The sequence below is a fragment of the Plecotus auritus genome (assembly GCF_963455305.1).
Source record: "Plecotus auritus genome assembly, chromosome: 7".
Taxonomy (NCBI): Eukaryota; Metazoa; Chordata; class Mammalia; order Chiroptera; family Vespertilionidae; genus Plecotus; species Plecotus auritus.
The window spans coordinates 162,603,813-162,630,550 of record NC_137774.1 but is presented as its reverse complement, the minus strand read 5'-3'; the positions used below and the strand labels follow the sequence as shown (position 1 = coordinate 162,630,550).

Here is a 26,738-nt window from a genome sequence, read left to right as displayed (position 1 = left end):
CATTCCCATTTTTAACTTCCTGATACCTGTGGTAGGTGTTTTTAATTAAGTTTGTGTGGAATGTAGAAGAAGAATCCATTCATACAGCAGACATTTATTGAGTCCCCTTTTTTATGTGCCCACCTCTCACTAGGCATTGAGAATATATGCTGGTATTAGTGAATGAACAGATGCCTGCTTCCGTAGGGCTTCCATTCTTGATGGGGAGACTGGCAAACAGAAATGTGTAAGTTATACAGTTGACCAGAAGGCCATAGGTGCCATACAGAAATCAGGGGTGGGGAGAGGAAGAGTAGAGAGGAAGCGGTTTTTATAGAATTGAAAAGGAGTGTCATTATGAACAAAAACTGTCCTTTTTGTTTTCTCTTGTTTTTGACAAACATGTATTTGGATAGGCAGATACTCCCCCTTGAGCTCTGGGTGTTTGATTACAGACACAAGGGAGGTCCAGAGACTGTGAACTCTCCTACGTGGACATCCTGTGACGTTGGTAGGTGCAGGAAATGGATTTCCTGCCCTTTTCTTTTTATTGTCCCAGCTAAGGTGCTGAGTTTCCTGTCCATAAAATGGGACTGACATCTGTCCTGTCGGACTCACCATGAGGCTGTGGGTTGACAGCAGACAACATGTTAGCATATCTAGTAGGCGATGCTTTTATAAGCTGCAGTATTACTATATATATTAGTTCAGGAACAAGAATTTCAAAGCTGTAACTTTTCTGCTTCCTAACCCAAACAGTGTTTTCATTTGGCTGCCTTCTGTGACATGGGCAAACAAGCAGAGTTTTGGGGCATACAATCTAAACAGACATCTGTGGATTGCTTTCAAGCTCCTTTAGGCTCAGAGACCATGTGCCTCTGAACTAACACTGCATTTCATTGATTATAACATGTTGATTTTTTTTAACCCCATGGGAGGCATCAGCAGATGGGTGATTTTGGTGCCTGTCCATCACTGACTGTAACACACCACAGATTGGAAGGTACACCCAATGCAGGGAGGTTAGCAAGTGAAAAGAAAATGTTAAATTATTTAAATAGAGAATGTGCAATTTTTATTTCATGAGTGATTTTTGATGAAGTTTTAAAACAACCCTAGAGAGTTTTCTGAAGCTCTATTCTGGAGAAAGGAAAAAGACAAATGGAATTCTTTCCCTCTACTTTGAAATTCAAGTTTAGGTTTAAATTAGCTTTTTTTAGGACATGAGTGGGAGCTTATTTGGAGGGCGAGCTTGCCAGTATGTCTCAGGGGACTCCTTGTCGGTGGTCCCAGCTGGGAAAATGTCTGTAGGTGAGAGGTGAGGCAGTACAACAGAAGCAGTCAGCACATCACACTCACTTCATTGAGCTCTCACTCTGGAGTGAACAGGTGGCCGTGTGCAGTGTGCGCATCTGTTGACACCCCATGTGATACTCTTCGATGGGCAGATTTTGGATTCTGTTTTGGTAGAGCCTGCCTTGCTTGCATTAAGAGACACAAAGACCCCAGAGAAAGGAGAGTTGAACACGGGTCATTGGCATTTCATCTCCATACTGAGTCAAACATTATGTTTCATTTTAAAAATTCAGAATGGGAATCCAGAAACATATTGGGTATGATTCTCTTTACCAAGAGTCAGGTGAATGTTTTTATCTAAATTTCATACTGTATCTTTAAAAGTTCAAGTTTCTGTAATATGTGTTGAGCTTGGAATACTTTTGATTAAGGTTATGGATTCCTTTTTGAAAAGAATGAAAGATGTTGGGGAATTAAAATAGCGAAATGTTTCCTGTCTTAAATTGGAGACAAGAGGTATTCCAAAACCTAGAGTCATTGATATTACCCTAATAACACTATCTGATATTTTAGACAATGACTTGGTAATAACATTCCATTCATTATAACAGTATGGCTTCTCACTTCAAAAAAAAATGTTTTTATTGATTTTGAGAGGTAGGGAGAGAGAGAGAGAAACATCCACTGGCTGCCTCCTGCACACCTCCTATTGGGGATGGAGCCCGAAACCCGGGCGCTGGGAATTGAACCAATGACCTTTCGGTGCATGGGAAGATGCTCAACCAAGTGAGCCACACTGGCCAGTGTTAATAGTACTTTTTATTCATTAAAAAAGGCCTAGGAACTCATTGTTTAGTTGTCCTTCTGATATTTCTACTACTTTAGAAGGAATTAAAGGCATTAGTTTGAAAAATTATATATGTTCTTGTCATGGGGAAAAACCCAGCTGGAGTGTGCTGGCAGAGTCCTTTTGTCTTTATTTAAGCTCATTGAGCATCAGTATCTTCAATTGTACTGCAGTCATAAAACTCTTAACAGGGTCATTGTGGTGATCAAGTCAGAATGTGTGTGTCAACCTCTGGACACCATGCATAGCATGTATTGGTAGCTACGGTTTAGTATTATTACCACTTAATACCAGAATTACTGGGCTTATGAGTAATTTAACACTTTTCTAGATGTCGTGACTACACGTGGATCATTTTAAGTGTTCAAAATTAAGTTTTATTTCTGTGCAGAAAGTGTTAATTATTCCAGGAAATTGTAAATCCCCATATTGATAACATGTATTTTTAAAATAACATCTGGATAATTTCTTGGCCTTCTTAAAAGCAAAAAATCTGTTTTTTGTTGTTGTTATTTGCTTGCTTTTTAATTTTACCTATGCTGCTGAGGTAAGTAATTAAGATGAGAAAATAATTTAGAATGGCATACTGTGGCTTGAATTTTGAGATCTTCGTGCTGTGCTTTCGAAGAGATGCCCAGAGTTGAAAAACTAAATGGAGGGTCCACTTGGGAAGGCTCAGTTTTCCTTTCTGAGAACCCCGATGGAAGTAATAAAATATATGTGACAATTTCACCAAAAATGGTCAGAGGTACCAGCAGACTTCATTGGAATTGTGTCTATGTTAATGAGAAATATGGCTGGCTGCCTGTCTATCAAAGAGCAGTCATCACCTGAGATTTGTACTTATGTGATGTGATTTTTCCAAAGTCCTTAACTAATTTAGTTCTGCTTTATAATTCTTGCATGCAAAGCTCCCCCACCCCTTTTATATATAGTGGCTTTGTGTGAGAGATTGGTAAAACTTGGCCAGTGGGGTTGGGCGCAGCCCTTGAGAGAGGAAGACACCTTAGATCCAGATTATAGAAGTCATCAGCGTGAAGTTTGAAGAGCATTCCTGTCTTTTTCCCTTTCGAGACTTAAATCCCAGTTTGGATTGTAGCAGAGGGAGAGTTTAGAATGCAGGGCTGAGAGAGGAGAGGGGACAATGTGGAGGAGAATGAGACGGACGGGGGCGGTGGGAACAGGTGGTTCAAGGCGAATGAGCACTTGTACGTGAAAACTTCCTTTCTCCAAACACAAAACGGAGGAAAGGAGGACACATTGGAAGGAAAGGGCAGGCCTTCTGGACTGTCTTCCAGGTGGTGTGCAGAGCTCGTTTTTTTTCTGCCGAGCCCCGGGAGGGGGTGAGCTAGGCTGGCCATGTGCCCGCTGAAACAGGGACTGTAGCCTTTTGTCCGTCCTTCCAGGCCCTGCGGTTGATAGAGGAACAGCTTTGTGGGAGTGGCTGGTGACGCGTTGGCCTCCCGTGGCACGTTAGCGTGCTGTCCTCTCCTGTTTGTGTCTCAGTGTGCTCCCATGTTTGTTTCAGGTGGCAGAGATAAGCGCGGAGGTCCCATCCTCACGTTCCCGGCCCGCAGCAATCATGACAGAATACGACAGGAGGACCTCCGGAGGCTCATTTCCTACCTAGCCTGCATCCCCAGGTGAGTTCGGTGGTTCGGGCTCCTCACTGTTGGCACTTTTCTAGGATGTGGCACCGAGCTCTCTAGAAAACAGCTCAGCCCCATCCCGAGTTCCAAGCAGACAAGTGGTGTAAACTTACAAGTATGTTCTTTCTCCTCACTTCACATGGTGACCGTTCTGTCCTGCTTACAGCACTTCTGGCGCGGGGGTGAGAGGTCGTGTTTTGAGTGAAGTGCTTTGCGTGATGACAGTGGGGTTGGGATGCCCACCGGCTGGGGTGTCAGGACGGGTGCCGGAGGTAGAAATGAAGAGTTGTGGCATCCCAACCCCACTGATCCCACGACGCCGAGTCCTGGAAGCCAGGAAGTAGCGGCTGCTTCTGATACGACACTGCTGTCTTCCTGCCGAGCTGGGGTTCCTTGCAAGTATCCTGTTGATTTGTAGCATGAAGTTTGTGGGGCATTGAAAATCCTTCCCAGCGAATACGACAGGACGTCAGGTTTGGGAACCCCCATTCAATCCGGGACACCGTTAGTGGTGGTCAGGGAAGTTTTTAGTGTGGATGCTGAAGAACACCAAGAACAGGCAAAGCTTCATTTTCCAGACAGACATGCGGAAAGGAACGATGAATAGCAGTTGGCCTGTGTCTTTGTTTCTGCTCTCATTGAGGTTTTACTTGCAGCGCTAGCTGATAACCAGTGAAAGAAATCCCCCCGCCCCCCATTAATATCCATTTAATTGTTCAGGTTGCTTTTTGGAAAATGGAATACTACTTTAACACATCCCAGGATATAGCCATGCCTAGAATAAGGGGCTGCTGTGTGTTGAGGTTGGAGGGGTGCTTCCCTCTGAAGAAAGGAAATCTTTATTCTAGAAAGGCACATGCAGAGGGAAAGCATTTCTGAAGAGACTAAATTAGGACGTGTAATAAGAACAGAACTTGTTCATAACATAGGCTCAAGGGGACAGTAACTTTAAGGAGCATGTTACATAAGAGAGCAATAAAGGATGGTCAAGAGCAGGATAATGGGCTGGCTCTAAAGGTGGGTGAGTGTACTCGATCCTCCCAGCACAGGGTAGGTAGCACCAGCCGGGGAGGACGGCTGTGCCCGCTTGTAACACATCCTCGCTGTCAGGGCTGAAGCGGACGGTCCAACTTGCTGAGGAAGGTGTTGGGTTTCTGTTTGGGGATCCTTCTGGGAGAACTGCACTTCGTATCATCAGCGACGAAGGGATAGCACATGTGGAAAGGTTTTCTCTTTCCTTTTACTATTTCCCTTTCCTCTTGAACCGTTGAAATCACAGAGCTGGAAAGAGTTTTAGAAATTAAATGCTACTCACTATCATTTCTAAATAACAATATAGTTGATAGCTGCCACTTACTGAGTCCTTCTGTGCCAGGTACTGTGCTGATGATGGAAAAAGAGGTAGAGCAATACAAAGGACAAAGTAAAAAAAGTTCTTAGCAGAATGAGAGTCGTCATGTAGTTGAATGAAAAACAAGTTGAATTGCTATTATCCAGGTGGTTTTTTGAAATACATAATTGAATTGCTGCATGTAACTTTGGCCGTTTGCTTTCTGGTTTTGAAATCTGTTTTGACTATGAATGTGAACAATACTTTTCATTCACATTAAGTTCTGGTGGTTTGGGGTTTCTCACTGTTTTCACTGTTTCAATATGTGGCACTGTGCTCTCTAGAAAACATCGAAACCCAGCTTGAATTCTAAGCAGACAAAGGAGTATACATATTATTAAAAAAAAAATTGATTCAGGTATGTTTGCATTTACCTGGATGACCCACATTAAAAAACACAAAAAACCTTGTCACTGGAAAATTATGAGCATACACAAACGCAGGCAGAAGAGCGAAGCAAACATCACATTCCTGCCACCTAGCTTCAGTGATTAGCAGGTTTTGCTAATCTTGTTTTACTCTAATGTTGCCCCTGGAATATCTTGTAACAAATCCCAAGCATTCTATTATTTCACTCATCAACACTTAAGTGTGTAGGGTGACCCTCCAGCTGCTGAGAGCACTCACTTCATTTCATGCCTAGATTTGCTTTTGTATTTACAGTTCCAAGTGACAGGAAATGCCATTTTGCTTGTTGTTGGTTAATGAGCAAATAGAGAGGCGAGAATAACATGTCAGTGATGCATTTGCCAAGTGATAATGGAGGAGAATTTCACAGTGAGTCCCCTCTGGGTCCACCCTGCCTGGTCCCACACTGACCAAAAAGCACTGTGCGGCCCCTCGCGAGCACGGCTTTGTTTTAGCCAAACAGTAGGATCGATAAAAATCATCATCGAATTAATGGTGTGGGAATTTCATTTTACTTTTTGAAATGTATACACACACTTTGAATAATGAATGATACAGGTAGTGTTTATTTTAGTTTTGGTTAACCCTCACCTTTGGATATTTTTTTCCCATTATTTTTGAGAGAATGGAAAGTAGGGAGGGAGCGGGGGTTGAAGGGGAGAGAAACACTGATGTGAGGGAGACACATCAATTGGTTGCCTCCTGCACACTCCTAGACCAAGGCTGGGGATTGAATCTGCAACCCAGGTACATGCCCTTGACTGGGAATCGAACCCACAACCCCTTGGTGCCTGAGCTGACGTTCTCATCACTGAGGAACTCGGCCAGGGCCATGGTGTGTGAATTCTTTGGGACTTGAGGGTTTGCTTGTAGTCTCAGAGGGGTGTAAGCAGTCCTGAGGGTCTGTGAGATTTCTTCCCTTGTCCGTTACTCCCGAAATTTCCTGCGATGTGAAGGTGGCCCCTGGCTGTCCCTCAGCCAGTTAGTCTCGCGATATGCCCTCCAGAATGTGGGGGAGTGTGCCCTCCTGGAACGCACAGGCAGTCAGACTGACTGTGACCTGGCACGAGCTACTAATTACTTTTATCCGTCTTCCGATCTACAAAACGTGATGTTAATCTATACTTCTTTGGATCCTTGTAAGTATTGAGTAAGATGATTCATGTACACGCCCCATGCAGGGCCTCAGGTCCCGTAGCTGCCTCAGAAGTAGTGCAATAATTTCCATCTTTTGCATTCGCTCCCCTCTGTTCCTTCAGTTATTTTCCCTTTGATGTATTCTGAGACAGATCAGCCCGTTTCTCTTCTGCATGGTCTCTAGGTGGTCTGTGCCTCTCAGAGCGTGGCCCCCAGAGTTAAACATAATGTGATCTGGGAGAGGTGAGGAGTTGAGGTTTCTTACTTGGGTCACCTTCCGTTCCCCTCCCCTTCCTTTAAGAGAAAAAGGAGGAACAGAGTGATTTTCAAAGAATGCATGTGCAAGGAGACTGCCCATGGAATGAGTGCAGGAGAAGCAAGTGGCAGCAGAGCTTGTTGCTGGTGTGGTGGGGACTCCTGCCCAGCCATGAAAATAACAGTGGACTTGGTACGTCTCTAGGTGTTCATTGTTCTTATTGCTTGAACTATATGAATTATGGTCTAGAACATTAAAATGATTTATAGCAGCTAAATGGATAAACCGCTCCCACTCTCTTTGGTCCCTAATGAAATAATGTGGAGCCCTAGCTGGTTTGGCTCAATGGATAGAGCGTCGGCCTGCGGACTGAAGGGTCCCAGGTTCGATTCCGGTCAAGGGCATGTACCCTGGTTGCCGGCACATCCCCAGTAGGAGGTGTGCAGGAGGCAGCTGATCGATGTTTCTCTCTCATCGATGTTTCTAACTCTCTATCCCTCTCCCTTCCTCTCTGTAAAAATATATTTAAAAAAAAAATGTGGAGACTTTGAATGAATTCATTCAATAACTTTCATATAAGAAGGGACTTTATTTTTTAATTGTTTAAAGTATTACATATGTCTCCTTTTTCCTTGATTGACCTCCCCCCTCACCCCCCAACCCAGGACAAGCCCCCACCGCCCCAGTGTCTGTGTCCATTGGTTATGCTAATATGCATGCATACAAGTCCTTTGGTTGATCTCTAATCCCCCCCCCCCCCCCGCATTTTCTCTGAAGTTGGACTGTTTGTTCAATGTTACCTTGTCTCTGGATCCATTTTTGTTCATCAGTTTATGTTGTTCATTATATCCCACATATGAGTGAGATCATGTGATATTTATCTTTCTCCAACTGGCTTATTTCACTTAGCATAATGCTCTCCAGTTCCAACCATGCTGTTGCAAATGGTAAAAGTTCCTTCTTTTTATAGCAGCATAGTATTCCATTATGTAGATGTACCAGTTTTTTAATCCACTCATCTGCTGATGGGCACTTTAGGCTGTTTCCAAATCTTAGCTATGGTAAATTGTGCTGCTTTGAACATCGGGGTGCATATATCCTTTCTCATTGGTGTTTCTGGTTTCTTGGGCTATATTCCTAGAAGTGGGAGTTCCATTTTTAACTTTTTGAGGAAACTCCATACTGTTCTCCACAGTGGCTGCACCAGTTTGCATTCCCACCAGCAGTGCACGAGGGTTCCTTTTTCTCCATCCACATCCTCACCAGCACTTGTCATTTGTTGATTTGTTGATGATAGCCATTCTGACAGGTGTGAGATAGTACCTCAAGAAGGGACTTTCTTTATCTAGGAACTAAAGAAAGTAGAGTTTCTCTTCTTTAGAGACTTGTGTTGAGAAGGGACCTCTGTTTTATCTAACTTTTCTGTATTTCATAGATAAGATGAGGTTCTTTGATAAAACTGCCAACCAAACTGGTGAATAAGTCACACTTCCCAGTGTGCTGGTTAATACGTCTTCATGGTGGAGGAATAGCTGTAGCCCATCTCCTGTGGCTAACTGCACACGTTCCTTAGCTGCTCACATACAGAACTGGGTTCGGGGAGGTTTGCAAGCCACGATTTTCCTAATAGTGACTGGCTTTGAACTTGGTAAAGACAGATGGATTGAAAGGGTGTGCACTCCCAGCCCAGGTCCCGTGTAGTTTTCATTTCTTGGAAGTCACGGTGTGCTAACAGTTTGATTGTGGAGAAAGGGGAGTGGTTAACCCTTCTATAAAGGGTGCGAGCTCAGGGTACCTTCTGGTTGGTTTCTTCTTTGGCTTGTTCTTGTTGTTAAGCCTGGAGTTATTCGGGATTCATTTTAAGCCCCTTTCAAGTGGAGGACTTTGCAGTTGTGTGTACACACTGTGCGGGGCTATGTGAGGAGGAAGCCAGGCTGCCAGAGAGTTTGTGTGGATACGGTGACTGATGTTTAAAGTGCAGCCTCCCAAACGGCAGCTAATAACACGAGTCAGCACCCCGGCAGGCTGCAGTCTCCGGCTTGTGGGGCAGCAGAGCTGGGAGCTGGAGCAGAACGCCCAGCGGGTCAGGCTTCCTCCTGCCCAGGCTGGCCTGGCCCGGGCCTCAGGAGCCCTGGCGTGTCTATGGGATGGGACCTTGCACTGCTCACTCCATTAGAGTTCAGGGAGGTCCAGGACCCTTCGTTTCAGTGACTCGGGAGGTTTTCTGGCATTTCTGGAAGCCTTGCTCACCTTTAGGATTTGTGAGGGACGCCTTAGGTGCCTGGATTGTGGCCCAGGACCTGCTTGAGACCCAGGTTGCTGACAGCATAGCCTGAGGCATGTGTGAGCCCAGTGTTAACTCCCTTCCAGTTCATGGTCATAGGCGTAGGTGACTGATGAATGAGTTTGTTCCTACAGTTCTCCACAGGTGAGTGGTAAGCTAGGCTGCTGGGTCCACCCGTTTTGTCTTTATGGCTTTCAACACCATGTTCCTCGGACTGTGAGCTGCCACCTACTCAGGTTCTGTCCCCACAGATTTTTTCAGAATATTTTAATGACAAGCCTTTTATACAGATGTAGTTGTCTTAGGGACTTTACATCGGTGAACTTCGGATGTCAGTTACTCGCATGGTATGAGTCAAGGTAAGGAAAGAAGTGGGTGTGTGTGTGTGTGTGTGTGTGTGTGTGTGTGTGTGGAGGGAAGGGAGGGAGAGGGAAGAGGAGTGAACTCATGCAAGAGAGCATAAAATTGGTTTTAATTTTGACTTAATTTTTTGGCTTTTTAACATCACTTAATGATAGCAATTAGTTTTCTGAGTTTTTAATTTAGACTAATTTCTCATGGTGATTACACGAGGCAGAAAAAATGTCAGAAACCTTTTCATAGTCCCAGTACATTCATGTTGGGTGAACACCTGAAATTCCCACTGGGTGTTCATTGAGGCCTTGCGTGGATTTCCGCAGAGCTCGCAGGCAGCCCTCGCCGGCTCAGGTCTGCGCCAGCACCAGCAGCAGCAGCAGCAGCCTGCGCGGACCGTGTGTGCACCACGCGTCGGTGAGGATAAGGCTGCTCTTCAGTGGGAGGCCGTGTAACACTGACGCTACAGCCGAACGAGACCAGGGTTCCCCCGTGTTTAAGGACTCTGACTCTTGTTGTTCACTCTTTATTACACAAGTGCATCATATATATTTACCATGTACTCGGGTTGGGATTTAATTAATCACTTTCGTTGCTTCATCAAGGTCACTCTAAAGAGGACAGGCTCCTTGGTTGGTTTGTCATGCTGCGAGCGCGTGGAGAGGAGGGACCCGGTGGCTCCTTGCACTGCCCTGTCGGTGCTAAGGGCCAGCACAGTTCCCACCATTGCCTTCACCCATCAGTGCAGCTGGTGAAAGGCAGATATTTACTGTGCAAATAGATTGACCCCGAAGACTCCGCCAGAAGGGCGCCATGGACCCCCAGTCCAGGGCCCTGGGACAAGTTAAACGGGAAAAAGTGGGACATTGAAAAGCCCCTGCCGTTGCTGCCAGCATGCTGGCGGGGTGGTTTTCGCGCCTGTGGTTGGGGAGTCCAGGGGGCTGCTGTTGATGAGGGTGTGACACCTCCACCTGGGTTCTGTGCACGCTGCCAGGGGTCGGCCCATTCAGTGCTCACTAAGAACCTTTGCTGCGATAGTTGCTAGGCAGCAGCGTGTGTAATCAGTTAACACACAAAGGTCGTTTTTCTCCTAAAGAGGAGACAGGATAGGAAACCATGAATACAAGATAAAGTTTTAAAGGTTTTCAGAGTTGAACCCTGTTCCAAGTCATCATTGTTCTGATGCATGCATAGCCAGAGTCTGTTCTTTTATGACAAGGGATGGGGGAGAGCATCTGGTTCCCGGGTAAGACCTGAGCTCTTTCTGAACCGATTCCATATCCTTTCCTGCCTCTCCCTACCCCCTCGCAGTGCTGACCCACAGCCAGGCTGTGGGTGGAGGGGGCACCCCTTCCCTACGGAGCCCCGAGTCAGGAGAAAGGACTCAGTGTCAGCATCGCCCAGCGGGACTCTGCCCAGAGAAAGTGGCAAGAGTTGCACGGCTTGAGCATGTGTTTCCTTTCTCTCTAGTGAAGAAGTGTGCAAACGAGGCTTCACGGTGATCGTGGACATGCGTGGGTCCAAGTGGGACTCCATCAAGCCTCTGCTGAAGATCCTGCAGGAGTCCTTCCCCTGCTGCATCCATGTCGCACTCATCATCAAGCCGGACAACTTTTGGCAGAAACAGAGGACGAATTTTGGCAGTTCTAAGTTTGAATTTGAGGTAACTTCCACGTGTGGCCAGCCCAGCTACAAACATGCCTAAGGTTTAATGAAAAAAAGAAAAGATTTTTTCCCCTCCTCATTGTAGGCTGGTATTAGATTTTTTTAAATGACATATTAGACGGGAACTGCATATCTTACATACATGTGTGAAATTAGTTATTGCATGAAGTAACAAAAGCAGGTTCATTTATCGTGTCATCCTAGTGGCTCGTTTACCCAAGGTGGGTTTGGGTGGTTCGTAAGGACGCTGTCTTGCAGACAGTGTATAAAGCACTAATTTATTTTCCTTTCTATTATCACCACTTCTTCAGTTTCCAAGGCTCTGACAAGGCTTTGGTGCAGTCAGTTACAAGAGATGATTAACGGAAAAAAGTGTCTGACCAGCTTGAAACTGGATTCATGCCATACATATTCTGTATAAAATTTGAAAATTTTCTAATATATTATAATAACTTTTGGTTAAATAGGTTGCTTCTTCTAGCAACTTTTCACCAAACATTAGGGTTCAGTGACAATATTCATGTATTTTAAGGTAAACAGTGTGGGGGTGCAAAAAATAATTTTTACCCCACCATTCTAAGTTTTCCGGCCAGTCTAATAATCAAATTAACAGGAGACAGACTATGAGAAAATGTCCAGAATTTTTTCTGGATGTATATGCAGGAGTGCCGTGAGACTATGAGGGCTGCAGACGCATTGGGCAGTTGAGGTTTATATGCCATTCTGGACAAAGAAGAGGGAGGCAGGGGTCTGGGATGTCAAAGGGAAAGCAGGTAGTTTACAGGTAGCTGAGAAAGAGCAAACGTGTAGTAAAGAGTTCTTGCTGGGCCACCCAGAAACAGCGGGATGCAGAGGAGAGTCCAACAAACAGCTCTGCCAGACTCCCCCCACCCCCCCATCTCACCTCCTGTCGACAGCTGTAGTTTATATCCTGGTGCCAGGTGATGCTCTCTTCCTTCAGGCAGCTTTTTCTCTCTGAAGCGGGTGAAGGGTCAGCGGTTCTTTCTGAGCTTACTGTTTCTTAATAGCCAGCTTAAAATCAATATCCCAAAAGGCATATTTTGAGGCAGCAAAACTTTGATCCCCCTCAGCAGCAATAATGGTATTAAACACATCACCCAGTATTAATCCTCAAGCCTTCTGTGACATGTTACCCTTTTCAAAGTGTTGTCACACGTGTATTACTTCCATTTTTAAATCTCTTGCCCTGGTACTGATTTTCGGTCTGAAATCCGAATTTAGTTTTGATTTGAAACTACGTTCAAGAGATTTAGGTGAAACATGAAACTAGTAAGCCTTTATCTTCATATACAATTAGAAGTGATTTTGGAGGACAATTTATTGGGTCTTACTATTTTCTTGATGTCAAATGTAAAGTGTGTTGTATTTACTTATACATGTTTTAAGCAGAAGTATGGTTTGGCAAAATAATGCATGCAAGGTTTTGCTAGTTGAACTTTGATCTGTCCCTTGGCCTTCAAGGTTACCTATACAGGTTTTTCCATTGAACTTCTTTGCCTCCAGGGACATTATTAAAAGTCCAGGCAGATGAGACGTGAGTGAACTCCAGTCACATGGCAGCAGAAGTGCTTGCTAAGAAGCAGCCCCTCTTTGTAGCTTGGCTGCCTTCACGGTTTCTTACGCCAAACAGCACAGAGTGCAGGTGTAGGTTTCTCTAAGGCTGGAGGTGACAGGTGTGACTCCCAGCCTTTTTCTCTTTCCTCTTTTGGTTCTAGGCCACAGATCTTCCTCCTTTACCTTTGTCTTTGCATTTAATCACCCCGCCCTCCGCCCTCTGCCCTCGCCCTCCGATGCTTTCCTTGAGGCATAATTCTTACCTAATCCTGCTGCAGGTCTGACAGGTAGGGTGAGGTTAGGATTTCCTGTGTAGGTTGTAATTGACTAAAACTGTATCACATAGTACAACACTTGCACTGCTCAGAACCTGGCGGATTATCAAAGCGAAGAAACCTTCTGTCTTTACCTTTGTGAAAAGAGCTTCTGCCAGCTTTCTGGCTAATCCCTGTATGTTTTCTACATTTTAAAAAGCCATTCATGTCCTCTGAGGCGTTACCTGACGGGAGGTGGAGTTTAGGAAAGGGGAATGATGAGGGAGGGTGGTCTGGTTGGAGCAGCGCTGGTCAGTCCCCTCACAAGCAGCCCCCACACAAGTGTCCTTAGTGGGAGGTGGTGCTCCAGAGGGATTTTGAGGCCCATTAACAGGATGTGAGCATAGCTGCGGGGAGAAGGAAGCCTGGGCAGACTTCTCTGCTGGGAGTGAGATGGTGGAGTGGTGTGGATGAGGAAGGCTAGGCTGCCTTGACAAAAGGGAAATGTCTGAATCGTCTGCTCTGTACTTGGCAATTTGACACCTTTCCTGGTTAATGTGCCTAAAATCGTGAGTTAGTGTCCACATTCTTAGAAAGAAATCTAATATCTTTTGCTCTCATGAAATACATATAAGTCTATCATTTTAGATATTGCAAGTAACATACATGTGTTGCTCTAATGGGTTTGTTTTCACCAACTATACTGTAGTGCTTCGTTTACTTATATTTATGGGGCCAGAACAAGGTATGTTATGTTTTCTATAAATAGATTACTTGCTTTAAGTTTGAAGATCTGTGACTAAACTGCTTTATGCTAAGACCATACAGAGTTGGTTCATTTTCTCATACCGGTTTTTTTTCCCTTAAGACAAATATGGTCTCTTTAGAAGGCCTTACCAAAGTAGTTGACCCTTCTCAGCTAACTCCTGAGTTTGATGGCTGCTTGGAGTACAACCATGAAGAATGGATTGAAATCAGAGTTGCTTTTGAAGATTACATTAGCAACGCCACCCACATGCTGTCCCGGCTGGAGGAGCTTCAGGACATCCTGGCCAAGAAGGAGTTGCCTCAGGATTTGGAGGGGGCTCGGAACATGATCGAGGAGCATTCCCAGCTGAAGAAGAAGGTGATTAAGGCCCCCATCGAGGACTTGGACTTGGAGGGACAGAAGCTGCTCCAGAGGATCCAGAGCAGCGACAGCTTTCCCAAAAAGAACTCAGGGTCAGGCAACGCGGACCTGCAGAGCCTCTTACCCAAGGTGTCCGCCATGCTGGACCGGCTGCACTCCACGCGGCAGCATCTGCATCAGATGTGGCACGTGCGGAAGCTGAAGCTGGACCAGTGCTTTCAGCTGCGGCTGTTTGAACAGGATGCTGAGAAGGTAAAGGAGAAGGGAGAGGGATGCTAAAAGGGGGTACACTGGGAAGAATTCTGGATCGTTTGGTCTAGAGAAAGGGCTGGGGCAGAGTAAGCTACTCTCACGGTGTCGGTTAGAGACTAGAGACGGAGAGTGTCAGTTCCGGGACCGCCCCTAAATCTGCTTCCCACTGTCATTCACTGTGCAGTGCAGTGCTATTTTAGAAACTTCGAGTTATTAATTACTGATCGTTTCAAATGCCTGTAAGATAGACAAGAATGATATCTTCGGCTAAAAGAGTGAATGTTTTATAGCATTATATTATTGAAAGCAATAGTTATGTACAGGGTGTCCCCAAAAATGTACATACACTTTAACAGCTGATAGCTCAGTTTTGAAAATTAAATGTATTTTAATAAACACTGCCTTATAATTACTCAAAGTGTGTGCATACATTTTTGAGGGGACACCCTATATGTATGTCATTTGCTAATTTCTGCTCTTCCACACATACAAAGCCAGTGACAGTACACCATTCAGATCTGTTATTTTTTTTTTAAAAAAAAGGGTGAATAAAGAGTTAAAATTAATAGTTTCTGGAAAATATAGGCAATAATAATTTATGGTCTCATAGCTTATTCTTGTGCTCCAGATAAACCAACTACTCAGCGAGAATCCTTGCCAGTTATCGGCTAACTCAGTCTTAGCCAGGGGAAACCAGTACACTTCTTTATGGGAATGTGGTGCAAGTCGTGGTGTGGGTGAATTGGTCACTCTTCATTTGATCTCATTGACTGTTTTTCATGGACAGGAGAATGTTTTGTAAAGTAAAAAAAAAACAAACTACATTAGAAATAAAGGACCTTTCAAAAGGTGACCCTCCAGTACTGTTCTTTGGTAAGCTTTTCACATACCTGCCAGTACACTTAGGTTTTAGGTGCTGCCTTGTCAAAGACACTGGAGAATCTTCCTTCTAATCATTTAAAAAAACACAGATGGCCACCTCAGATTCTGCTTCAAGGCACAGTAGCAGTGCTAACTGATAGGCGTTTATCCTATACTAGAGGCCCGGTGCATGAAATTCATGCACGGGGGGGCGGGTGTGTCCCTCGGCCCAGCCTGCACCCTCTCCAATCTGGGACCCCTCGAGGGATGTCCAACGGCCCGTTTAGGCCCGATCATGGTAGGATTAGGCCTAAACAGGCCGTCGGACATCCCTCACACAATCCAGGACTGCTGGCTCCCTACTGCTCGCCTACCTGCCTTCCTCATTGCCCCTAACTGATTCTGCCTGCCAGCCTGATAACCCCCTTAACCACTCCCCTGCCAGCCTGATTGATACCTAACTGCTCCCCTGCCAGCCTGTTTGCCCCCAACTTCCCTCCTCTGCTGGCCTGGTCACCCCTAACTACCCTCCCCTGCAGGCTTGATTGCCCCCAACTTCTCTCCTCTGCTGGCCTGGTCACCCCCAACTGCCCTCCCTTGCAGGCCTGGTCCCTCCCAACTGCCCTCCCCTGCTGGCCATCTTGTGGCGGCCATCTTGTGTCCACATGGGGTCAGTCATCTTTGACCACACGGGGGCAGCCATCTTGTGTGTTGGAGTGACGGTCAATTTGCCTATTACTCTTTTATTAGATAGGATAGAGGCCTGGAGCATGGGTGGGGGCCGGCTGGTTTGCCCTGAAGGGTGTCCTGGATCAGGGTGGGGTTCCCTTGGGGCATGGGGCAGCCTGAGTGAGGGGCCTGTGGTGGTTTGCAGACTGGCCACACCCCCCCCCCCCCAGCAACCCAAGCAGAGGCCCTGGGATCTGTGATTTATTTATCTTCTATAATTGAAACTTTGTAGCCTTGAGCGGAGCCAAGCCTCCAGCTTGCTCCGTGGCTGCAGCCATCTTGGTTGGGTTAATTTGCATACTCGCTCCTGACTGGCTGGTGGGTGTGGCTTGTGGGTGCAGCGGAGGCATGGTCAATTTGCAAATTACTCCTTTATTAGATAGGATCATAAAAGGGTAATATGCAAATCGACCGAACTGCAGAACGACCGTTGCTATGATGCGCACTGACCACCAGGGGGCAGATGCTCAACACAGGAGCTGCCCCCTGGTGGTCAATGCACTCCCACAGGGGGAGTGCCACTTAGCCAGAACCCAGGCTGACGGCTGGTGAGTGCAGCAGCCCGCCTCTGCAGCAGCACTAAGGATGTCCGACTGCGGGGAGCAGGTCTAAGCCTTCAGTTGGACATCCCCTAAGGGCAGCCTCCCACCCCAGTCCATGAATGTTGTGCACTGGGCCTCTAGTTTTTCTTTAAATACTTTCCTTGTGAACAACGTAATCTACATCCTTGTCCAGGTAGTCTCTCCATTGAACCTTAAGAGAGATGTCTTTGTTAAATTTTTCCCCAATCCTTTTTATTTTCACAGTAAGTTTTATTGTTTGCATTTGCCCAGGTTTTTTGTTGTTGTTGTTGTTGTTGTTGTTGTTTTGTGTTTTTTTTTTTTTACTTCTTGAATTCAAGAACATTATCTTATAGTCTTTGGCTTTGCTATCACCAGAACCCACCCAGAGATCATAAATCCCTAATTCCTAACAGTCTTTAGTTGAAGCGTAGTTTGGGCCATTAAGTAGTTCAGTATAGCTTGGGGGTCAAAAGATAAGAGTTTGTCATTAGCCTGGGGGACTTGAATGTCTTTGCTCCTTCCTTCCTCTTCTGTCAAAGGAACCATCTGTTAGATAAGATTTTCTTACAGGTCCTGCAGGTTCAGAACTCTGCTAACTTCTGAGAAGTCAAGAATCCTGGATCCAAATGCTGAGAGGTTATCAAGGAAGAACGTTGCCTCTTCTGCGTTTGGCCCTGTTCCCGGGTTCATGTCAGATCATTTCTTTTTCCTGGAGTGATTCAGGTTGTCTTTTTCGTTCCCGGTAGATGTTTGACTGGATCACACACAACAAGGGCCTGTTTCTGAACAGCTACACTGAGATTGGAACCAGCCACCCTCACGCAATGGAGCTTCAGACGCAGCACAACCACTTTGCTATGAACTGTATGGTAAGACTGTCGGGATAGTTGTATCCTGTAAGGGAAGGGATTTTAGGGAACGGGACACACACAGATCACATCCCAGCACGCAGCCAGGAGGCCATGTGGGCCTTCAGAGTTTCTGATTTGATGGTAGCAGCTGACCTCCAAGTGTGGGGAGTTCTCCGTGCTAGCAGTGTCTAAGTAGCTTGTTTTCAGTTTTCAACAAACAAAAATGAAAACAAGCAAACCAACCAACCAGTGAAACTTGCACCAGCTACGTGGCCAATTCACCACGGATGGTTTTGATGCCCATTCCAGTGCTCCGCCCCTTGGGAGCTGCAGGCTGCCGGGTGCCACCGTGTTCCCTTACCTGCGCCAGAAGTAATGGGGATGTGGAGAAGGTACCCTGTGCAGACCAGTACTCTGTGAGCGCAGTGTTTAAGGACATAAAAGTGATGCAGGAAACTGTAATGGGCTCGAGGGGCAATGAGTACGCACAGCGGGTCCCACAGCAGAGCCGTCCACATGGACAGCTCTCGTCAGGATTCTAACCGAGGGCATCTGCTTGAACTGTCCTCTCTAAGGGGACAGAGAAAGCAAAAATGAGCAAATGTCATCACCTGGCACTAGAGCGAGAGCATGCGTATGCGAAGGGAGGCACTGCGTTTGGCTTAAAGGACACTAGTTATAAGCGTCAATGCCGCCGGAGCCAGGGGGGCCAGTTCCCTGCTGACCGTGGCCTTGACTGGCTGTCACAAGCTCACAAAGTGTCCTCCCTCCCTGCCACTGGCAACCCCCCTCTGTTAGCTGATACTAGCTTGCACACGCAGCCCAGAAAAGTATCTCAGAGGCTGCATGCAGTCTGTGGCTCGCTGATCCCAGGCGTAGGCGACTCCTCCTAGTTAGGTTTGGGTCAGAAATGAGTGAAAGACCGTACAGGGGAAGAACGGACAAGTTCTTGGGGGTGCTGCAGACGAGGTAACAACCCCGAGGCTCTTGCAGAGGTCTGGGTGCCAGGCCGTGGGAGACTGGCCCACAGGACCAGCGTGGGAAGGGGAGAAAAACGTAGAGGAGTTTGGACAGGCAAGGTAGTGAGATGTAGGGACAAGACTGGGAGGAGCCAAAGTTGTGTCTGTGATTTTGGGGGACTATAGAGAGCACAGTGTTCTGATGCATCACAAAGTATCATAAATATGTGAATCCAGCAGTCTGGGCTTAGTTGAAGGTTTGTATCCCCACCCCAGCCTTGGCTGTAATGGGACCTCAAAGAAGATCGAAGGTGGAAAGGGAAATATCATAGCGAAAACTTGTTTTGCAAAAAGTGCAGTTTTTTGAAGCCTCGCTCCCTTATTTTTGCAGGACACTGGTGGACCTGCAGATAGGAATCTCAGCGGAGTAGAAAAGCTTGATTTAAAACTTGAACAAAGCATTGTTCTGTGCCCCAATTCATATTCCTTGGAGAAAGTGCATCCATTTACAGAATATTTTCAGTTGGCACAAAAAAGATGACTTGGGCTTATGGAGAAAGGAGAGCTTGTTTTCACACAAATAGCCTTGGGTGGCTACGGACGTATTTAGTGGTTTCTGGGTCCTAGTTAGAAGCTGAACGGTCGGGGTCCTGCAATTCTGGGTGACTGCTCGTCAGGCGGCTTGCCATCTGGACCCTTGTCAGGACCAGGAGCCAGGAAGTGAGTAATAGAGTGTTTGTGTGCACACACTTGTGCTTTTGATTGCTCTGGTCTGGCCTAACAAGATGCCTTTCAGCCCACTGATTTGTAATTTTGCAGTCTTACAAACAGAAATGGAAACCAACACTCAGAGCCCACGGAAATCCAGACAGCAAATAGGTATACCATTTTATACCAGGTGACTCTGCCGTTAATATCACTTTTAAGTGAATAGGCCTTGTTTCAGGAAATGCTCTCCGTGTGTTTTAAAGGAAGCCTCCTGTTTGCCTTCCCCTGAGGAGCCCTCTCTTTCTGCCCCTTCCTCAGAACGTGTACGTCAACATAAACCGGATCATGTCGGTGGCCAATCGCTTGGTGGAGTCGGGCCACTACGCCTCTCAGCAGATCAAGCAGATCGCCAACCAGCTGGAGCAGGAGTGGAAGGCGTTCGCCGCGGCGCTGGACGAGCGCAGCACCCTGCTGGACATGTCCTCCATTTTCCACCAGAAGGCTGAGAAGGTCAGTGCCCATCCCGAGGTGGGACCGAACGCTGCCTCCCCGGTACCTCCCACCTGCAGCCAGTTCCTTGGGGGGTTTTGTGTGGCACCTAATCACCGGAGCTCTGCAGACGGTCAGCTGGCTTACCCCTTGCTGTGCAACCTGAGGCAGGTGGTTTAACCTCCCGTTCCTTAGTTTCTCATTGTAAAGTGGAAATAAAAGTCGACTTGAGAGGAGTTTTATCGTGTAAATGAGATAATTCATATTAGGTGTCCTGCAGAGTGCCTGGTATACAGTGGGTACTAACAAGTGGTAGCTGCTGTTCTTTACCCCTCTCCCCCCTCTCCTCCTCTTCTTCCCGCTCCTCATTGTTATCACTGCAAGATTCTAATTAGGGTGCTGTGGCAGCAGGTAGCAGAATGCCTGGCTGTCAGGCTTAAACATCAGGGCTTTGCTTTCCTCCCAAAACAGGAAGTGACCAAGTATAGGCAGTTCTAGCCAGACGCCGATGCCAGGGCTGGGCTGCTCGACCTTCCGCACATGGTCACAGGGTGTAGGCCACAGCTCCCAGCACCAGCCCTCCACTTGGTGTCCGGCGAAGGCAGGGCTGGCAGTGAGTGTCGTCGCCCATCACTCTCATCAGGGAAACATTACTGTCAGGAGATCCCTCCGCCCCAGTGCAGTCCGGGACTGGGTGCGGGGAGGGTAGAAGGGGGACCCAGCTTCTTAGCACCCCCGCTGTAGGCAGGCCCTGCCAGCAAGGGCTGGGTGGACATGGCTTTGGGGTAGGCAGTTTTCAGTGTCGATCACGATTTTTAAATGATTTGCGTGGATTCTGACACATTGGCTGATGTGCTCGTCGAAATACCTGATATAAGAGGTAATCCGTAAGGTGTGCCTGTAACACTCCCCACACCTCCACAATCCTTTCCGCAAACAAGCTGGCCTGAACAAGCACACTGTGGAGGCAGCAAAAGGGAAGCGGTGCGTTCCTGACCGAGACGTCAGCGTGGAAGGTGTGCTGGACGGTGAACTTCCTTCGCAGGTGTCGACAGAGCGCAGGCGCCTGTGGCCACCGGGAAGGCACATGGGAAGAGGCAAATGGTTGCCTTATTTTTAAAGGAAAGATACTGATAGAGCTTTTTGGGGGAAAACTCTATAGGGATTTGCACTGATGATTCTAAGAAGGAAATACTATCTCTTTAATCTAGAAGTGGTCTCTATTGAGGAATGAAGTCAGTTGAGGTAAAACCGAGGCCCCAGCTTGCCTGGCTTTGGGCAAGGCAGCTAGAATGTTGCACAAGACGCTAATTAGTAGTGATCTCAACTGTAGAGACCTTCAAAGTGTGAAGCAAGAGAGGAAACAGTGGAAAAAACCTTGATCGCCTCATGTAAAAGCCAAGCTGTGAAAAGGAACTTTCAGGTTTCAGTAGGAAGATTTTTCTGCTTATTAATATGCATTTAACTAGTTTTATGATTAAAGGGTAAGTAAAAGCCCCTCCTCACAAAAGTAGCTCTTTTAAAGTGATAGGAACCCCCTTCAGGATCAAATAGCATTGTCTACAGGACTCTGAACCGTCCCGGTCCCTGTCACTGTGCAACATAGCTGTGCTGTTCGCTGGGCATTATTGTGGGTGGGCAGATGAGCTGTGTGCTGCCCACCCACGTGTCAGCTGGAATGGGAACCTAGCATGAGGTGCAGCAACCCCCTGGAACTGGGGCTGCGGATGTAAATCGGTGGTGGGCACCCAGAAAGGTATGTCAAGATGCTATGAATAAATTAGAAGCAGCACAAGCCGTCTGGCTGAATGGCAGGTAGTCCGAAACATAATAACACATAAACATGGTGGGATTCAGACTTGTAAATACACCCAGAAGATTACTTGCTGCTCTGACCTGCCTGAAAATAGTCTAGAAGTGTGAGTGGCATGGGGCATTTTCCTCTGTAATGTTTTATTATTAAACATTTCATCCTGTAGCAAAGTTGAAAGAGCCTGGGGTGTTTTTACTTGGGTAAAATGAGTGGCTGTGAGTTATGGGTTTGAAGGAAACTAAACTAGATGAATATATATTGAAAAGAATTTCTTGGTGTTGTGCATAAACAATAGTAATGCTTGAGATCTCCATGTAGATCAAGTGGCCTGAGAAGAAGTCAAATCTGAGCTTAGGGATGGAGTAGCTGGTGAGACAGGGGCCAGGCATTGTGGATGAACCTTGACTGATGTCCTCAGAAAGTGTTTCCTTACCCTCAAGCGAAAATGCATTGTATATCTTCCCCTTCACTGAATAACAGTACGATCCTTGAGATTCTGATGCGGAGAAGAAGGTCACATTTACTAACATACTTTTCCTCTTCCCAGGAGAGCAGTTACAGGACGAGGCCAGCTTTGTCCCTTCTTTTAAATGCTTTACCTTCCAGTTATGCTTAAGGTGTTTTCCTAACCTCAGTAGGGAAAGGACCAGAAACTTGGACGTCACAGTTTAGGGGTCCATCATAGCCACCTCTCTGAATGCCATCAGACTTCTCATTAAGAATTTCAATCTTTTCAGGGGAAGGTAGGGCTCAAATATGCGACCCTGTGCGAGTGGTCTAATGACAGGAAGTGGCCTTCCCTCTCGGGACAGAACTGCCAGGGAGGGACATGTGTGCGCTGAGCTCCCCGCCTGGCTCCTGTTTCTGCTCTGGTGTTGGTATTTGCTTGTGGGTTCATGAACATGAACCTGGAGGTTAAAACTAGATGAGAATGATCTTTTGTAGAGGTTCTGCTTTCCGAAGATGCCTGGGCCACTCTGTCTCATTTCTTCATCTCAAGGGACAGGCAGAGTCAGGATATCGGTTTGTGTGAGGACATGACCTCTCTATCAGCACTTTCACCAGCAGATGGCGCTGAGGGCTCCAGCCTTCACTTTCTGGTCATGTGGTACAGCCACTGGACAGCCCCTTCCTATTAAAAGCTCCCAAAACAAATGTTATTAGAATTACTTTTTTGTAACATAAAGAAATAAAGTGACTTGGTTTTACTACACCTTAAAATCTCCCATTTTTACTATTAAATAATATGATCTCGAGCCTCACTGTCCATTATGGAGCCCAGTCAGTACCTGTGGCTACTGAAGTTCCTTCCCATTCACTAACATATATTAACAAAGTAATTTGAAAGCTGAATGAAATGGAATTCACTTCCTTAGTCACAGGATGCACAGTGTAGATGCTCAGGAGCACATGGGCTTGTAGCTACTTGTACTAGGCGGAGCAGGTTACACGGCTGTCACTGCCGAAACGCCTCTTAGTGCTGATAGCGGCTGACCTTCCCAGGGACCCATAAGTCTGATCACCTTATTTATCTGTGACTTTAAGGGCCACTGACCTGATAATAGACAAAAAGAAAGTAACAGTCAGTATTTGCATGGCTCTTTAAAATTCACAGCTCTTTAACACAAAGCCTCATTTCCTCCTTAAGTCAGGCCGGTGAAGTACATGGGGCTGCCGTCCTTGTCCTTACGTTCTGTTCGGGGAGTGATTTGCCTGTGGTCTCAAAGCTTGGGCTCTCATTAGGGCTATGAAAAGCTTTCATTTTCTGAGATGACAGCACGCAGTTTCAGAAACAAGCTCTTAAAAGTTATAAAAGGAGCCTGGCCAGTGTTGCTCAGTGGTTGAATGTTGACCTATGAACCAGCGTGTCACGGTTGGATTTCTGGTCAGGGCGCATGCCTGGGTTGGGGCTCAATCCCCAGTAGGAGGCATGCAGGAAGCAGCTGATCAATGATTCTCTCTCATCATTGATGTTTCTGTTTATCTTTCCCTCTCTCTTCCTCTCTGAAATCAATAAAAATATATTTTTTTAAAAAGAAAAAAATTATAGAGGTATGTAAACATGACTTATAGTTATTGTCTGGCTAATTTTATCATTAGTCTGGGTTGAAATCCAGAGGAAAATAATACTGCTTCATTATTCCCTGTTGAGTTTCTAAGACCAGTAATACACATCTAGTTGTTCCCATTATAATGTTGTTTTACTTTAGTAAAAGCATAGGCCTAATGCTTGGCTTGTAGTAAAACAAAAACAGAATTCTCATGGAGTAGAAAGGAATTGGAGTAAATAAATCTGTGTGTATTACAGAAATGTATTCATGAAAAAGTATTCAGGTGTGTGGTACTAGAGGCTCACTGGCTTCTTTTGGTTCAAACTGAACCTGCCTCCTCCAGCAGCGCAAGGAGCCGCCAGAGCGGGGCTCACGGAGGAAAGTGCCCTCTGTCCCGTGGTTTCCCTGGGCCGGATGGAACCCCCTCTCCCTTGGAGACACTGGGAGAAGGGAGTGTGCTGGCCAAGACTCGGGGAGTAGAAATGATCACATAAAGCGTAGGGTATTATTTTCTAGAAATGAAAACAGAAAGTGAGGAAATCAGAGATAGAAAGAACTCTGAAGTTTGAAGTCCTATGTATTTTACATATGAATATAAAAGTCCACCAGTCCTAATTTTTCCAAAGAGAACATTCTCTTAAATGAATATTTTAAAACTTTCCATTTTGGGGAGTTTCTGTCCCTTTGTCTCCTGCACTGGGCTAGCCACCTGCTCAGCTTCCACTCCATCCTCGGTGGTGGGTGCAATTCTCTATCTGTGAGGACCCAGCCCTGGGCAGTGGTGGGGGTGCAATTCACTAGCTGTGAGTACCTATCCCTGGGGGGAGAGTAGCGTGCAATTCACTAGCTGACAGGACCCAGCCCTGAGGGATGGTGGAGGCAAAACAAGCCGAGAGCCTAGCTGCTCCCAGTGGGAGACCCCACTCAGCAGATGGAGAGTCTTGGAATAAATGCGTATGGAAATCAGTCTGCTAATTAATGATCCAAGCTCCCCGTTTAAAGCTTATATATTACTCACTCTTCCCTCACCTGCTTGCCTCAGTTTTGCAAAGCAGCGGACCCAGCCTCCTTTCATCTGTTCAGCTACACTTTTAGGAGGTCACAATTCTGCTGCGCGTCAGAATCCCGTCCTGAAGCCAGCTCCTGGTTTGAATTCAGGGAGCAGCATTGCGTTCTCTCACACTCTCCTGTTTACACTCCGTCTAGCCAAATGCTGGGTGTTCACACATTTTGGTCTCTTGAGCATTTAAAGCATCAGACTCTGAACTGGCTGCTCTGATCTCACTGGAGCCCAGGACCCACCTTCTGTGGTCCTTCATGATGGGTCGGGCTCTGTGCTAGACTGGTCCCCCCGTGCTGCCATCCCAAACTGTATCTTCAGGATGGTAATAGGCGTATGTGTGTGGCGGGGATGGTGGTGGTGGAATGTAGCAGAGTAGTTGGAGAAGTTTTCAAACAACGGCCAGCTACCCCCCATGGGCATAATTCACATGATTATTTTTACAGGTGTCTAAAAGGTTCTATTCTGTAGGTACCTGTTGAACTTTGACACCAGACTTGACCGCAACATACTTTTTCTCTGTGGAAGACCTGCTGACACCCTCCTTCTTGGCTCCTTTAACGGGATTGCTCTCTGGTGGCACCCGGGTTCAGATCCTTCGGGTGATGAGCCTTTCAGAAAGCATTCAGGGCATAGGGCTTGCCCATTGGAGCAGAGGGGTGCCATCTCACAAGTAAAAGACAAAAGTTATGCTTGCTCCAAAGTCCCTGCCAAACCATTGGCCAGGTTTGTTTCTGTCACTGGGATAGTTTAACCCAGGGAGGTTAGATGTGCAGAATCCTTCCACACGGCTCCCACATGGCAGGCCAACCTTTCCTATGCATTTAGATCCTGGCCACATCTTCTCAGGTATGTGTAATCAACTACCCTCTCATAATACGTTAAGAAATTATAAGTAGCTCTAGCCCAGGGGTGGGCAAACTTTTTGACTCGAGGGCCACAATGGGTTCTTAAACTGGACCGGAGGGCCGGAACAAAAGCATGGATGGAGTGTTTGTGTGAACTAATATAAATTCAAAGTAAAGGAGTGAAGGGGAGAGCAAGAGAACCCTCCACTCTTTCGGCTCCGCGGGCCGGATAGAACAGCTGAACGGGCCGGATCCGGCCCGTGGGCCGTAGTTTGCCCACGGCTGCTCTAGCCAGTTTGGCTCAGTGGACAGAGCGTCGGCCTGCGGGCGGAAGGGTCCCGGGTTCAATTCCAGTCAAGAGCACATGCCTGGGTTGCGGGCTTGATCCCTGGTAGGGGGCGTACAGGAGACAGCCAATCGATGATTCTCTCTCATCATTGTTATTCTATCTCTCTCTCCCTCTCCCTTCCTCTCTGAAATCAATAAAAATATTTAAAAAAAGAAATTAAAAGTAAACTACTTTTACTGCAGGCATATGTAAAAGTTCTTAAATGTTTCTCTTTATTGGTTGCTTCAAAATTGGAGTTGACTATGTTTCAGTAGTCATTTGGATACACTGACATACCAGTCTGACACTTCTGCTTACTGTGAAGTATTATATAACTAAAACCATCCCTGTTACATCGGAAGCCTTTTAGCCTCTTAGGAATATGTTGTAACTCTGCTTTGTTTTGGGTGTGCTGTAGTGACCCGTATGCAGCAGCCATTAATTAGTGACTTGACCTGGTGATTTATTAATGATGCTGGTTAACCTCAGTCAACTCATAATTGAAAAAGGCTTATAATAACTTAATAATTGGTGTTAAATGCAATAATAAAAGAGGAGAGAGTGAAATGGAGATCAGGAATAGTTAGACTCACTCAACCTGACCTAATTGACATTTATAGAACACCCCACCCCAGAAATACTTAAAAATATGCCTAATGAGTCATGCCTGCGTCTATGCAGAGGGGGAGCAGGGTCAAGTAAGTTATAACACTTCCATTGCCTTGAGGATGGGAGGCGGGCTCCGCACAGCGGGGTGATGAGATGCTCCCTGTGCCGAGTGTTGGTTTAGTCATGTTTGAAGCCATCAGAAAACACTTCCTGTTCGATGACACTTAATGCAGTATCATTACTCTCAAGTCCTAAGATTTGCACGCAGATATTTTTCTGGGCCAATACATTAATGGTAAAGGGATTTTTATAAACAGCTGTTATTTGGATGACTTGTCTATTTTAAGTTTCTAAAAAGTCATAAGTACTTGGGAGGGCAGGTCAGTTACCCCAT

At 46.3% G+C, this 26,738-nt stretch overlaps 1 protein-coding gene across 5 annotated transcripts in view; it reads left to right on the top strand.

The window, feature by feature from the left end:
* Positions 1-26,738, top strand: part of TRIO (trio Rho guanine nucleotide exchange factor) — a gene marked incomplete at its 5' end in the record, with an annotated part of 311,845 nt that overhangs the window by 106,769 nt on the left and 178,338 nt on the right. For all 5 annotated transcript variants that reach the window (XR_013961230.1, XM_080680654.1, XM_080680655.1 and 2 more), the window contains 5 exons: positions 3,651-3,765; positions 11,071-11,263; positions 13,963-14,475; positions 17,375-17,497; positions 19,465-19,656. Coding sequence is in view for 4 of the 5 variants with exons in the window: in XM_080680654.1 (XP_080536780.1) it covers positions 3,651-3,765; positions 11,071-11,263; positions 13,963-14,475; positions 17,375-17,497; positions 19,465-19,656 (1,136 nt within the window). The remainder of the gene's footprint in view (positions 1-3,650; positions 3,766-11,070; positions 11,264-13,962; positions 14,476-17,374; positions 17,498-19,464; positions 19,657-26,738) is intronic.